The 15,623-nt window shown below is 36.9% G+C and overlaps 1 protein-coding gene across 9 annotated transcripts; it reads left to right on the top strand.

Moving 5' to 3' along the window:
* Nucleotides 1–3,113: 3,113 nt before the first annotated feature.
* LOC104105283 (dual specificity protein phosphatase 1-like) lies at nucleotides 3,114–14,458 on the top strand. Of its 9 annotated transcripts, none has more exons than XM_009613537.4 (7): nucleotides 3,142–3,238; nucleotides 4,639–4,679; nucleotides 4,795–4,953; nucleotides 5,025–5,160; nucleotides 8,750–8,891; nucleotides 10,686–10,831; nucleotides 12,036–12,448. In XM_009613537.4, the coding sequence occupies exons 3-7, from the start codon at nucleotides 4,846–4,848 to the stop codon at nucleotides 12,152–12,154; spliced, it is 651 nt and encodes a 216-aa protein (XP_009611832.1). In that variant the 5' UTR covers nucleotides 3,142–3,238; nucleotides 4,639–4,679; nucleotides 4,795–4,845; the 3' UTR covers nucleotides 12,155–12,448. The 9 variants fall into 9 exon arrangements, with proteins under 9 accessions (XP_009611831.1, XP_070042276.1, XP_009611832.1 ...); XM_070186172.1 differs by having other exon boundaries at nucleotides 3,154–3,238; nucleotides 4,639–4,702; XM_018773846.3 differs by having other exon boundaries at nucleotides 3,154–3,238; nucleotides 4,639–4,718.
* Nucleotides 14,459–15,623: the final 1,165 nt, after the last annotated feature.

Here is a 15,623-nt window from a genome sequence, read left to right as displayed (position 1 = left end):
ACAACACTTGTACGCATCTAACCAAGTTATGATAAGTTCTCCCTATCACAATCGGTTCAGGATCAGGAACTAAATAATTTCTATCTAGAAATATGAAGGTGCTATATGATTTAATTGTTCCACCACAATGCACAAAGATGGATCCCCAAATAAGGCTAAGGATATGTGTTGGTGATCCCAAGAATAGGGGAGAAAATGGGCAGCTGAAAAAGTAATGCATGTAATGAATTATTATGAGTACATCTAGATCCTCGTACGAGAAAATATGAACTTGAAGTTCAAGTGATAATTTATTTGTAAAATATTACCAAGCGTATTTGCTGACCCAAAGTTAAATGTCATATTCAGCTGCTAATGCTCCAAATAAAATAAAGTTGATAATGAATAGAGTCTATGGCATGCATGAAGCATAATAGACTAATCGGTTCCAAAGATAAAACTCCTTTAAGAAGGAGATGAGCAAATGTTAAAGATGGTCATAATAACGAGGCAAGTGCTCTAAAAGAGCACCACGACATAACACTTCATAAGACCTCATGGGAGAGGCTCAGGTACCTGAAAATAATAAGATAAAAAGATCTCAATAAGTTATGTCTTTATTGGGTAATAGTAGAACCGATATAAAATGGTCGTCGACGATATTGTTAATATAATGTAAAGCTCAATATTATTAATATTGACGAGGATCTTGAGCTCAAATCTGTCATAAAATTTGGACAGTTTGGCCAAATGAAAAATACACAATGAAAATTGATTTCACCTGAAAAATATGAAGTTGGACGGATAGTCCCAACACCTGAAAGTATAAAGCCAGTGGAGGTATAAATGTGTTCTTGTGCGAAAAAAGGTCAAGTCGATAGACATAAAGACGACTTGTGTCACAAGAAGATTTGTAAATATCCTAGCGTTGATTATATAGAGACATATTCTCCTGTGGTGGATGTCGCCATTTCAGGTTTTAATCTGGCAATACAAGAAAAACGTGATATGCGTATAATGAAAATCATTGAAGGATTAAAATTGTTCTGAAGCATATTAAGGTTTCCAAGAAATTTATTAAATAAAGCTTCAAAAATCTTTATACGGATTGAAACAATCAGGGCGCATGTGGTATAATCGTCTGAGTGAGTACCTGTTGAAAGAAGGGTACAAGAATGATTCAATTTGTCCTTGTGTCTTTATAAAAAGATATAGATCTAAATTTGTTATAATCACCATGTATGTTGATGATTTAAATATCATTGGAATTCCTATGGAGCTTCCTAAAGCAGTAGAGCTTCCTAAAGCAGTAGACTATTTAAAGAAAGAATTTGAAATAAAAGATCTTGGAAAGACAAAATTTTGTCTTGGTCTACAAATTGAGTATATGAAAGATGAAATTTTTGTTCATCAATCAGCATACACTAAAAAGATTTTAAAGCGATTCTATATGGATAAAGCACATCTATTCTGACCTCATGAAAATAATGAAGAGCTTCTTGGTCCCGAAGTACCATATCTTAGTGCAATTGGTGCACTACTATATCTTTCTAACATTACAAGGTTTGACATAACTTTTTCAGTTAATGTCTTAACAAGATATAACTCTACTCCTACAAGGAGACATTGGAATGGAATCAAACACATATTGCGGTATCTAAAAGGGACTACCGATATGGAATTATTTTATGGCAATGATTGCAGTCCCAATCTTGTTGGTTATGCCGATGCTAGGTATTTATCTAACCCACACAAGGCTCGATCTCAAACAGGCTATGTGTTTATATATGGAGGCACTGCCATATCTTGGCGATCGACTAAGCAATCAATCGTGGCTATGTCGTCTAATCATGTTGAGATAATTGCTATTCATGAAGCAAGTTGAGAATGTGTATGGTTGAGGTCTATAATACACCTTATTCGAGACAAATGTGGTTTGAAGTGTGACAAACTACCTACAATTTTGTATGAAGACAATGCAGCATGCATAACCCAATTGAAGGGAGGATTCATAAAGGGGATATGACAAAGCAAATTTCACCGGAGTTATTTTTCACGCATGATCTTCAAAAGAATGGTGATATCAATGTGCAACAGATCCGTTCAAGCGATAATATGACTGATTTGTTCACCAAATCTCCACCGACGTCAAACTTCAAGAAACTAGTATACAAGATTGGGATGCGAAGGCTCAAGGATGTGAATTGATGCTCTCATCAGGGGGGAGTTAATACGTGTTGTACTCTTTTTCCCTTACAAGATTTTGTCCCGCTGGGTTTTCCTTGCAAGGTTTTTAATGAGGCAACCAAAAGGCGTATTTCTAAACACGTGTACTCTTTTTCCTTCACTAGGATTTTTTTCCATAGGGTTTTTTCCTAATAAGGTTTTAACGAGGCACATTATCTATGGACATCCAAAGGGGAGTATTATAAGAAAAATCAAATTATGGTGGATGTCTACTCTTCCTCCATGATCTTCTCAAATGCTTAATGACATATTCAATGACATATTTTTCTTCACTTTTCATGCCTATATAAATGCCTTGTAATAGATAGGAAAATACACACAATTGAAGAAGAAATACTCTTCGTTCTCTCTATCTCTATTTCTTGTTCATGTTTTACTAAATTGCTTTTATTTCATAACTTGTTCTTGTTCATGTTTTACTAAATTGCTTTTATTTCATAACTTGTTCTTGTTCATGTTTTACTAAATTGCTTTTATTTCATAACACATCCATAATAATTTGGACAACTAATCATTCAACATCCTAAATGCAAACTCAAGGACACTAGCTATCTCATTAATTCGCTAGATGAGATATTATAGGTTGTGGAACTGAGGAAGGAATTTCACCGGTCAGGTGATTTTTCTTTTCTTTTATTGTTTAAACCCTCCCAAATTAGGAGGATCTATAATGTTTTCACACTTTTCTTTCAATGTGACTCAAACCCAGGAACTAACGGTCGTAGCTGGAGGTGCTTTTTACCAACTGAGCAAGCCTCACCGGTTGTACCTCGAAAACCAACAATTACTGGTTTCTCGACGTAGGTCCCATTAGAACGATGAAATATATTAAGGGTATTATTTGTCAATCATTAAAGACCAAGGGTTAAAGTGAAATTTACTTTTGTACTTGCTACTATGTTACATACTTATAGTAAAAAACTTAATTCTAATCCACTCAGTTCTAAAATAACAGACGTCTGTCTTTACTATTGAAATAGCAGAGCCATACCTATTCTTGATTGGCAACCCGGTAAGATCTTCATTGATTCCATGGTCTCCTCTTCCATGATTGTTAAATAATTTCCCTTCTCATTTAATGTGTTCTTTTAGCTATACTTAATCTATTTTTCCTTTGTATCAATTGGTAATTGTTCGACTCAGTATTCTGTGAATCACCCAGTTGATATTCTACTCTTCAATATTGATTTCCTTCTTTTTGAGTTTTGAAAAAAAGGGAAAAATCACGAAAAAAAGTTATAGGGGAAAACATTAATCAATTAGCAGCTGCTAAAACTGTGTCAAAAGAAGATTTTCAACTTCTTTTGGGTGAATGGTTGCGGAGTTTTTGGATATTTGACATTAATATTCCCTGCGGTTGGGAGGGGTTGGTTGGTGTGGAGATGTTTGATCAAAATCAGCCCAGAAATTTTGGTTTAGTGGACAACTATTCGATAAATATGATTTATTTAGCACATTTGTTTTCAACAACTCATCAATCAGAACTGCTGCTGCTCTCTAGTTCGGGAGTTGATTCAGGAGATTGATGAATACTGGATAAAGGTTACAATTTCGCATTAATTTGCCACATTTCATGTTCGACTATGTAGTTGTGGAGTTCCTATTTAATGAATTAAAGTCTTTACAAGAGTTTAGACCTCTTGGGAGCTTCAAATAGTTTGTCCCAAACCCAATGGCCGGCTTAAAAAGAAGTCATGGTATGATGAGTCCTCTAACACAGATAGATATTTTTGAATTGGAATGAAATAGGGCCGAATAGAGTGGCAAGGATGTAAATGATTCATATAGCCAATAAGTTTGGGATTGAAGTGTAATTGGTTCACAAGAGTTTGATCTCATGGCCTTCAAGCCCAACATCTTGGTGAGATGTGCATTGTGAACACAATTTCAGATCGTTAATTCCATATACTTATAGAACCATTCCTGCAAGGATATTAAATGAAAATGGTATTAGGCAAGTTTACACGGTTATGGTGTTTAGCGTGGTTCTGAGCTCATTCATTACATTTCAGCTGCTCTCTAGTTAAAACTTAAAAGTTGAACCTGTAGTTTTGTGGGTACCGATAAAGTTGAGTTACATTAATCCCTCTGCCGGAAAAGTTAATGTGCCATCTTGTGCTCAACTTTTAAGTTGTATCTCTATTTGTCAATTGCAACTGGTAACTAACTGATCGAGAATAGAACTTCATGTCATGAATTCTTACTTATAAAGCCTTTCTAAGAAGTATATCTAACAGAATTGTTATTTGGAATTTGGTTCCAAATTTCTATACATTTTGGAACATAAATAATATGACCTTTACTAAATGATGTAGTGCAACTTGAATGGTGATTGTTCATAGATCATAATGGAGATATTTTAGTTTTTTCCCCCTAAAACGCCAATGTAAGCTTGTAGGTTTTACAATGCAGGAATTTCTAATCTAAAGTGTTTGAGCTGTCATCGGAAGAGGGTATTGGAATTTGCAACACTTCAGTCTAATTTTTTTCAAGTGTGTCTTGATTTTCTTCTGTATTCATGTACAGTTACTGATTTATTAGTAACGACTGATATGCCAAATATTCCAGAACCCCTAAATTTTCTGAAAGTTCAAGCTATTTCATCGAAGAAAACAAGAAATGGATCAAGCTCTGGATTCATATAGGGGGCAAATTGAAGCTCTAATGCGTGCAATGTCCGTAGCAAAAATCATAAGAGAAGATAAGGATCCTTGTACGATTGAAGAGGTACTAAACCATGAATCCTAGCCCTTCCAGTTTTTTTTACCTATCCTTATTAGTTTCCTTGTACTTCTTAGGGTCTCTATTTAGGGTCCTTTGGAGCTGCCAACAATAAAGATGCACTCAAAAGCTTGAATATAACTCATATTTTGACGATTGCCAGAGATTTAAATCCGTCTTATCCAAATGAGTTTGTGTACAAAGTCCTTACTGGTAGGAAGTCTCTAACTTTGTTTGATATAGCTGACTTGCTTTGGATATGTCTTGAATATATGCACGTGATGAGAAAATCTGCATCTCCTTTTTATATAAGTCAATGACTTATGCGCTATCCATCTCTTACTGTCACGACCCAAAATATCACCCGTCGTGATGACGCCTATCTCAATACTAGGCAAGCCGACATCATCAATAACCCACAATATCTTTTAAATAAGGAAAACATCATAATTAAGTTTAAGAGAAAATCCCACAATTACTAGGTAAAACATATTCCCAAAACCCGGTGTCACTGAGTACATGAGTATCTATACATTACAAGTCTGGAAAACACGGTCTATAATAGTCTAAGACCAAATACAGTAAACAAGGAGATAGGGAAGGAGAGACAGGGTATGCGAAACATGGCAGCTACCTCTGAATCTCCGGAAAATTAACTGTGTGAAAGAATCAACACCCCTGTGTCCGGGATCACCTGGATCTGCACATGAAGTGTATGGTGTAGTATGAGTACAACCAACTCATCAAGTAACAATAATAAATAAAGAACTGAAAGTAGTGACAAGCTTCTCAGCTAAGTCCAAATACAGTACTTTTCAACAGAAAAGGGTAGGCATGCTCTCAAGTTCAACATTTAACATTTCACAGTAATTTCATATCAAATATGACTGAAACAGAAAATAATGTTTTTTCAAAATTTCCAAAACAGTGATATATGACAGCTGAAATGCAGCAATTAATGAAATCAATGCATCCTCTCAGAGCAACAGTCACTCAGTCCTCCCATTCACTCCAACCTCACAGTCACTCTTTGCTCACAGTCACTCATTCCTCACAGTCACTCGGCACTCGCACTCAGTAGGTACCTGCACTCACTGGGGGTGTGTACAGACTCCGGAGGGGCTCCTTCAGCCTAAGCGCTATAACAAGTCAATCATGGCATAAATCAATGAAACATGCTGCGACATGCAACCCGATCCCATAAATATCCTCACAACTAGGCCCTCGGCCTCACTCAGTCATCAACCTCTCCAATCTCTCGGGCTCAAGATGTCATGAAAATCAGCCCAAAAATAATAATATGATGTATCAATAAATAACAACAGAGACTGAGATATGATATGAAATGAATGAACATGACTGGGTGTGAAATTACAATTTGAACATATAATTCAACCACAGAAATGACCCCAATGGGTACCAATAATAACATCATATGTCTAAGCATGATTTTTTAATACGAGTGTCAGCTCAATTTTCTCTAACACGTAGAGAATGTACGGATATCAACAGATAATTCAACTACACAGTTCCATGGAATTTGACCAAGTCATAATTCCTACGGTGCACGCCCACACGCCCGTCACCTAGCATGTGTGTCACCTCAAAACCAATCACATAACACATAATCCAGGGTTTCATACCCTCAGGACCAAATTTAGAACTGTTACTTACCTTAAACCGTGTAATTCTTTATTCTGCAATGCCCTTGCCACGAGAATTGGTCTCCGAAAGCCTCGTATCTAGCCACAATTAATTCGATTCGGTCAATACCAATTATTATAGTTAATTCCATAAGGAAATACTAATTTTTTCAATAAAATCAGAAATTTAACTCAAAAATCGCCCGTGGGCCCCACGTCTCGGAACTCGACAAAAGTTACAAAATATGAACGCCCATCTAACCACGAGTCCAACCATACAAATTTCACCAAATTCCGGCATCAACTCGACCCTCAAATCTTCAATTAAAGTCTTTGAAGATTTCTACCATTTTCAACCCAATCTTTACCCATTTGAACCCAACAATCTTTCCATAAATCTTATTGATACGTATAAATAATACTCTTACACCCAAGAATCATACTCTTAATCACCCATCTTTACCCAAACTCGAAATTGAAGACTAGGGGTTAAAACCTTATCTCTTGGGTGAAGATCTTGTGATATTTCCTTGTTGGAGCTTGAACAAGATCTTGATGAACAAAGCACTTGAGCTTTTTACTCTCTCTAGAACACTCTCACTTTTCTCTAAAAATGTCGGATTTTTGCTCCAAAATGAGCTTCAAGGGCTATAAATTGAAGTTGGGTCGGGTAAAAAATTAGAAAGAATTGAAATCCCGACGCAGATTTGCGATCACATAACACGTATGCGGTCCGCAAACTGACCGCATAATTGAAGCTCCAAAACGAGGGTCGCCTGGATAGGTCTGCGGTGATTATGCGGCCCGCATACCTGTTCTGCGGTCGCATAATGCACCGCAGAACAGGTCTGCGGTCGCATAATGCACCGCAGATTTTCTCAAATCTTGCCTCGCACCTGCATCACTCTGCGGCCATTATGCGGTCCGCAGAGTGATTCTGCGACCGCATAGTGGGCCGCAGAAATGTCCTCTTCTGCCGAAAATTTTCCTTTATTCCCGAGTGCATTGTTCAACCCAAAGAAATTTCTATAACCTTTGTACTAATTGATCTACCTCGGCACCACAAAACCTTACTTTCCTTAGCAAAAATTCTCCGGGGTTGTTACACATAAGTCAACATCCGGTCAACATTTTCAACTTAAATTCTAAACCTTGGAACTAAGTGTTCCGAATCATTTCAAAACCTCACCGGACCCGAACCAATTACCCCCGGCAAGTCACATAACAAATGTAAAGCATAAATTGAACAGTAAACGGGGAAACGAGATTGTAATATTCAAAACGACCGGCCGGGTCGTTACACTTACGTGGTCTGTTATGTAAAAATATTCAGCAACCACTATACTAAGAAATTAGAAAACAGGAAATACCATACCACACCCTCAGTTGTCCACACTAGTGTTGCTGCTACACTGTGTTTTCCTTCATGTTACCTGTCTTTTGTTTTTGTTTGTAGTGGTCCTACATACAACAACAACAACATACCCACTGAGATCCCACAAGTGGGGTTTGGGGAGGGTGATGTCTACGCAAACCTTACCCTTAGCTTGTGTGAGGTAGAGAGGTTGTTTCCAATAGACCCTCGGCCCAAGAAAAGCGTTTTCAAAAGAGGGTTGAAAAATACAAGAGTAAAAAAGTTATGATGAAAATGCTGAAAAAAGAGAAGTATTAGCAGAAAAAATAGTAAAGATAATCAAAGTAAAAGAAACAACAGTAGTAAATAAATTGAAGAATAAGATAATAACAAAATAATAATAATGATACGTAGTGGTCCTACATAATGAGTAAGAAAAGATTTCTGCTTAACTATCTAATTTGGAGAAGCAAAGAACTCTTGTATAGCAACATAAAGTACAACTTTTCCTACCAGAGCCTTTTTGGGACTATGTCTTTTTACCTCCCATACCAACTGCAGTGTAAAATTTCTTCCTTATGATAATGTCTAATTATAATTTTTATGCTTCACCTTCATTTCATCTACCTAGTAAAGATTAGAACTATCCAATTTACCTTATCAAAAAATAAAATAAAATTATAACTTCTTAATTCAGTAAAGATAAACTGAGGCCTTCTGCCTCCATGTTTTCTTAAAAATTCTCTTTCAATGAGATTGATGAATGATTTATTTGTATTTTCAACTTTTTGCAAATTTGAGACAGTTCACGACAGAGATGATGTAAATATTTCAAATTACTTTGAGGAATGCTTCGATTTCATTGAAAAAGCAAAAGGAAAAATTGAAGAAGCAAAAGGACAGGGTGGCGGTGTGTTGGTGCATTGCTTTGCAGGCAAATCCAGAAGGTGATTTCGTGCATCTTTGCCTGGATCAAAATCATGGTTTCATATATGGGAAAACAATAAAAAAGAGTGGTGTGTAAAACTATACTGGCTCTTAATAAATTTGTACAAGATTTTAAGCCAAAGTAGCTGCTCTCCAGCTTGCTTTGCTACATATAACTAAAAGAAAATTTCATGACTAATCCTAGTAGGTCACGAATAGAAACCTTGATATTCCATCTTCAGCTTGATACTGTAACTAATGCGGTATTATGGAGCTAGCTTCCAACCACATCTTTCCGTAGATCTATGTTGCTCGGACTCTCCGAAAATTTTGCCGGGTGCGTGTCGGATACTCCAAAAATAGTGTATTTTTGGAGGATCTGACACTGGTGCGGCATCATTTTGGAGAGTCCGCGCAACATAGCCGTAGATATTTGTATTTTTATTTTTGTTGCTTTGAGAAAGGGGTGGGTTGGACGACATTTGTCCTGGATCAGCAAAGTGCCTATGATATTTTTTCTTCTTTTTTTGACGTTTGCGTTCACTCTGAAGACCAAAATCTTTAACCTGGATATGCAAGTTTTTCCATGTTCCTTGCGTCTTTCATGTTCTGCTTTGCAAAACTAATGTACAGGTGCAATTCTTCCAAGTTAAAATGTTGAAAGAATGAACTGTTATCATCAATAGCTTAATGATACACTCATTTATGTTTCTCAATTTCATGACTAATCCTAGTAGGTCAAGAATAGAAACCTTGATATTCCATCTTCAGCTTGATACTGAAACTAATGCAGTATTATGGAGCTAGCTTCCAACCACATCTTTCCGTAGATATTTGTATTTTTATTTTTGTTGCTTTGAGAAGGGGGTGGGTTGGACGACATTCGTCCTGGATCAGGAAAGTGCCTATGATGTTTTTTTTCTTCTTTTTTTTGACGTTTGCATTCACACTGAAGACCAAAATGTTTAACCTGGATATGCAGGTTTCTCCATGTTCCTTGCGTCTTTTATGTTGTGCTTTGCAAAATTAATGTACAGGTGTAATTCTTCCAAGTTAAAACGTTGAAAGAATGACCTGTTATCGTCAATATCTTAATGATACGCTCATTTATGTTTCTTTTGATGAATTTTGGAAGGGTATCTGTGTAGCGTTGTTTCTTTGTTGTAGGTGAGACACTCCGGTTACTTTATCATCTGATCTCTATGAAATCCCTCGTAGCAATAGTAATTTTATCATCATGTCATGCAATACCTTCAGCTTGACTTCTTTAGTACAAGTACAAACCAAAAACGTTTATGTGGTTTTCTTGTTTTGAATTTGGTTACTTGGTTAAATTTTAATATGAAACCTTTTTACCCGTATGTCTTCCTATTCATATTCAGCAATCTGCTTCTTGCCCTCTTTTAGTTGATTTTATGTGGCCTGGATCTTGGGTTGGCTTCAGTAAATTGTTCGTCTTTATAAGACTTGAATCAGCTAGCTCTTTATAGTATAACATTTATGTCGTATTAAACTTACCTATTTCCTTCTTATAATATACCATACCCTTTAATCGACATCATGAACACCAGTGAAAATGGAAATAAGAAAGAACTTTCTAGAACTTAAAATTGTCTTGTTTGCTTTTCCTGGTGTTCCTTTTTGTATAGTGAGATCACTTTTTTCTTCAGTAGATGTATTAATTATCCAATATTTTGTCAAGTAGTAACAATTGACAACAACTAGTTTGCTGTTTCTCAGTTCTCATTATCAACAATGTGAAGCGGTGATAAGAGAAAGTCTCATATGATTTCTTTTGTTCTATGCTTTTGCAGTGCAACCATAGTCATCGCTTATCTGATGAAAAAGCATGGTATGAGCCTGTCTGAAGCTTTTCAGCTTGTTAAGAGTAAAAGACCAGTTATTTCTCCCAATGCTGGTTTTATGATACAGCTGCAAAATTATGATAAAGCCCTTAAAGGTACAGCTTTTTGTTCATTTGGTAGTTTTACTCGCATGATCTAAGGTTAACAAGTTTTAGTTATCTCAGTACTGTGATGCCATTATCATGTTGCATCTGTGATGATTGGTGATGAAAAATGATGATTAGCTATGTTTTTTTGAGAATGGTAACATGTATATATATGTCAAAGGAAGAAGGATTAGCTATGTTAAAAACTTCTGAATTATGTTAAATTGTCATTTATATGGTTGTGAACTGAAATCAAAATACAGCCGGCAGATTCATCAAAACCACAGAAAGAAAAAGAAACAAAGTACAGCCGGCAGTTGCCTAGATTGTACCTAGCAAAACAATGTTGCGTTGTTCCAATTCAACAACCACGATTTTTCCAGACAATCAAATAAACTCCCCAGTGAAACAACCGGTGCTAGTTACTTTTGTTCTGTGAAATCATTAGCTCGATCCAATAATAATAAATCTCCTAAATCTAAGGCATGCGTCATGAGTCACATGTACATGCAGCCTTTTCTGGGGTTCATACAAGAAGGAATGAGTTGGCCCACAGTTCATAGTTCGCTGCTTAACCAAATTCAAATGTGCTGTACTTCCTATATACCCTAGATAACCCTGTTAATTTCCGTTGCCACCATCGCAATCAATCTCAACCCCTCCAGTAAATTGATCCCTCAGGTCAAACTTGTCAGTACCTTAATGAATCATGTGACTTTGTAAAGCCCTCATCTTCTTGCTGATGTATTACATAGTAGTTTTGTGAAATCTCATGTTGCTGTAGCAGGCATATAGATTTTTGCTAGGAGATTCTTTCATCACAACAATCTATTACAGTCTCTTGAAATATATCTTCGAGTTCAACCTTCGCCATATTTTCTTTATTTGACAATCTTTCTGTCTGTTCCAAAGAAATGGTGAAGGGTTGGTCTTAAGCTGCTCATGTTCCTCCACATTCGTGAGATACTTCGAAGCACATTCTCCCATGAGCTAAAATTGCTATTTGTGGTTTTGTGTTTTTTTTTTTGATAACTGTGGTGTCTGGCCCATCTTGCTCGCACCTCGACTAATACTACAGGGTACCTTCTATCTCCCACCAGCACATAACCGGGCAACTCTCTCCACCAAGGCCTGTAAGCTAGTTAGTTATTGGTATTGTGAATATTGGTTATGATGGACCTATTTCCTGGGACTACGATCACGCTTTTTGCAGATATATTTGGTTTGGTTAATCCCCTACTTGACGACACAAGGGTGAAATCTTTGGAGTTGACAAGATCTAGGCATTCTACCTTCTCGTTCGAAAGAATGGACATTCTTCATGCTACATGAGTTTGCTTGCCTAAAGAAGTAGCAGATAACTTGTCTTCTAGGTATAAGTAGGTTGAACGCTGTAGTAATTCTGCCCAATGGAGTGAAGGGACAAATCTACAGTTCTGGTCTTGAATGTTATGTGATTAGGTAAACAGTTATTCTGTGGCTAACTTTTTTTTTTTTTTATGTGGTGAAGAAAAAATATTATTAATCACCACGAACATAATACAATTTGAAACTCCTCAGGACTTGCAAATCTAGGTATACCTACCAGGTAGGGCTACCTAAAAGCCTTCGCAAGTTGCAAAATTACTATCTGTACATTAAAGTATCCTATCTGTATAAATTTTCTATCCATTCTCTATCCTATTACTCTGCCTTTTATCCAAAATCGTATGCATTCGTACCTTGCACAACTATTTGATCTGTTCATAGACTGTCTTAGGTCGAGGGACCTTGTGATGCCATAAGGCTGCATTCCTAGCCTTCCATATATTATAGATCAGTGCAGTCAGGATGGCCATAGCAGCAGTTCTGCACCATTTTCGTTTGACCAGTCTTGCCACCCTGCGCAATATCACGATCTGTTTATTGTATACCTATCCTCATCAAATTTAGTATTTCCTGCAGACAAGCTCTCGAGAATTGATACTCAAAGAACAAGCGTATCACAGATTCTGTGTTTCCACCACATATCAGGCAATTACTATCTTGACTGATCCCTAGTCGAAGCAATCTTTTGTACATTGCTAACTAACAGACAAAACTATGATTTGGGATATTTACCTTATTTCCATATCCATCTTCCTCCAAGCCAGTCCTCCAGACATCCCTTCCTCTATTTGTACTCACTACTGATTGAGTACCTACTATTCTGTGTAAGCCACCCATTATTCACATATTCTGCAGCAAACTTGTCTTTGATGGAGCAGAGTATCTTCCAATACCAACCACAGTCCCGTGGATGAGAGTATTGCCACCAAGCTCTCCCTTTTATGTATATATGATTAACCTATTTGACTCATAGATTGTTAGTCTTTTGTGCTATATTCAAACATATTTAGCCACAGCAGCCTCATTCCAGATTATGCAGTCAATGATTCCCAGTCCACCTTCCCTCTTTAAGTCTACAAACCAAGTCCCATGCCACTAGGGGGGCTCTGTTAATAACTGTCTTACCATCCCATAGGAAATTTCCATCCTTCAAAACACTCCTAGGAAGTATGAAATTCAAGACCAGTATCTGTGGATATGCAGTAGCTGACCAGCTGCACTCTTCCTGCATAAGGTGTCTGGATCCCCAGCCTCACTCTTGTTGTAAGATTATCAATTAGCATCTCACAATCAATCATAGAGATCTTCCTTGATGATATTGGTATAACAGGATACTTAAAAGGTAGTGATCGTTTTTGGTACACTGTCAGTTCACATAAGTCTACCACACAGTGAGGCTCCATATTGGCACTGGAGATGTTAGATTTATCTGCATTAGTGTTCATACAATATGCATTTGAAAAAGTTCTCAGCCCCCTCAGCATTAGCATCAGAGACTGAAAATCTCCTTTACAGAACATCGGTACGTCATCTGCAAACCATAGGTGATTTAGATTTTGTCCCCTGTACCATGATTCTGCAAACCATACCCAATTCCTTCCTCGCCTGCTACCATGATCATTATCCTTGTGAAGTATTCCGTGCATATTACAAACAACAAAGAAGAAATTGGATTACCCTGTCTTAGATCCCTCTTCCTTTTAATGCAAACCATACAATCCACCATTTAAAGATATGGTGTACTTTATAGTTGAGATACATGCCATAGTATCTCCTCCACAAATCCCCATCCAACTGAGTCATAGGCTTTCTTGAGATCACTTTTGATCAAACAACGTTTTTTAATCTGCACATATTCAACATTTTCTATCGGAAGTTTCTCTCTCATTTTCTTGAATTCATTAGTTCATTTGTTAGTTGGGCTTGCAAATTCATCATTTTACTATGTTTTCGGTTCATTTTATTTCTTGCCGTCTTTTCAAAATGCAGATCTGACGACTCCAAATGTAGATGAGGAAACTCGGTCATTACTCTCCTAGTCTGATGCAGTTTGATCCATTCTGTAGCCGCCATTAAAGTTACGCTGTGATGAGAAGTACACAGCGCGATATCTTGTTCATTGAATTTAATAGTAAGAATTGTTTGATAAACAATGATAATGAATTGATAATTCCATTGAGAAAGCTACTCTGCCTAGGCAGACTGTTTGAAGATATTCTCACCATGGCGAATTTTAAATTTTATTTATGTTAGTATATATTTCTTTCATATTCTCTATTTATTTTGTTCAGGAATAGTCTTTTTCTTAAAATATAAAGGTCAACTTCTTTTAATGCATACGAACAGCACTTGCTCCCATTCTAGTTTTTGCCCCAAAAAAGGAAGATCTAATGATACAAATATTAATATTAAATTCTATTCTTTTCAACCAGCCAAGTCATTCTACAACGATATACGAAACGGAGCAATTGGTAAACACCCCCCCCCCCCCCCCCCCCCCCCCAAAACCCCAAAACCCCTCAAAGGGAAAAAAACCTCAGGAGGAACACGAGGGAAGAAAAAATGGGTAATTAAGGTGATAAAAAAACAATAATCTCTAATTAAATTTAGAGAGGTTTCAGCTTGGAACCCCATAACACAACAACAAATCCAGTAAAATTTTACAAGTAAGGTTTGAGGAGGATGGTGTGTACGCAGACCTTACCCCTACCTTGAGAAAATAGACTTTTTTCGGCAGACCTTCGGCTCAAAGAAAGATGAAAAAAGAAGCAGTGGCAACATGTAGTAACATCAGTTATCAAGTTATAAGAATATAAAAGCAAAAGAGACAACAATAGTAATAGAAATCTATCACTGAGAAAATACAAGACTAACACAAATACTACTGGTATGGACAAGGAAAACGCTCGACTATCTAACCTTCTTTCGTAATCCTCGATCTCCACACCCTCTTATTGTAACGACCCGACCGGTCGTTTTGAGCTTTAGCGTTCCGTTCAGTGGTTTAAGGTCTCGAGTAGTTTCGTATTATGCATTATGACTTGCGTGTATGGTCGGTTTCAGTTTTTGCGTGATTCGGGATTGATTTGGAAGAATAATTCTTGTTTTTAGAAGCTTAAGTGGTAAGAGTTGACCGGAGCTTGACTTTTACGTAGACGACTCCAGAATGGTATTTTGTTGATTCCAATAGTTTCGTATGGTGATTTTGGACTTAGGCGTATGTCTTGATTTTGATTTGGATGTCCGTAGGTAGATTTGATATTTTTTGGCGAAAGTTGGAAAGTTGAAAGGTTTGACCGGGAGTTGACTTTGTCGATGTAACGACCCGACCGGTTGTTTTGAGAATTAGCGTCCCGTTTGATAGCTTAAGGTCTCGAGCAGCTTTGTATTATGTATTATGACTTGCGTGTGTGATCGAGTTCGATTTTCGGAT

Source organism: Nicotiana tomentosiformis, chromosome 9 (genome assembly GCF_000390325.3).
Source record: "Nicotiana tomentosiformis chromosome 9, ASM39032v3, whole genome shotgun sequence".
NCBI classification, from domain to species: domain Eukaryota; kingdom Viridiplantae; phylum Streptophyta; class Magnoliopsida; order Solanales; family Solanaceae; genus Nicotiana; species Nicotiana tomentosiformis.
Note: the sequence above shows the minus strand (reverse complement) of the source record. Positions and strands in the feature narration are given on the sequence as shown.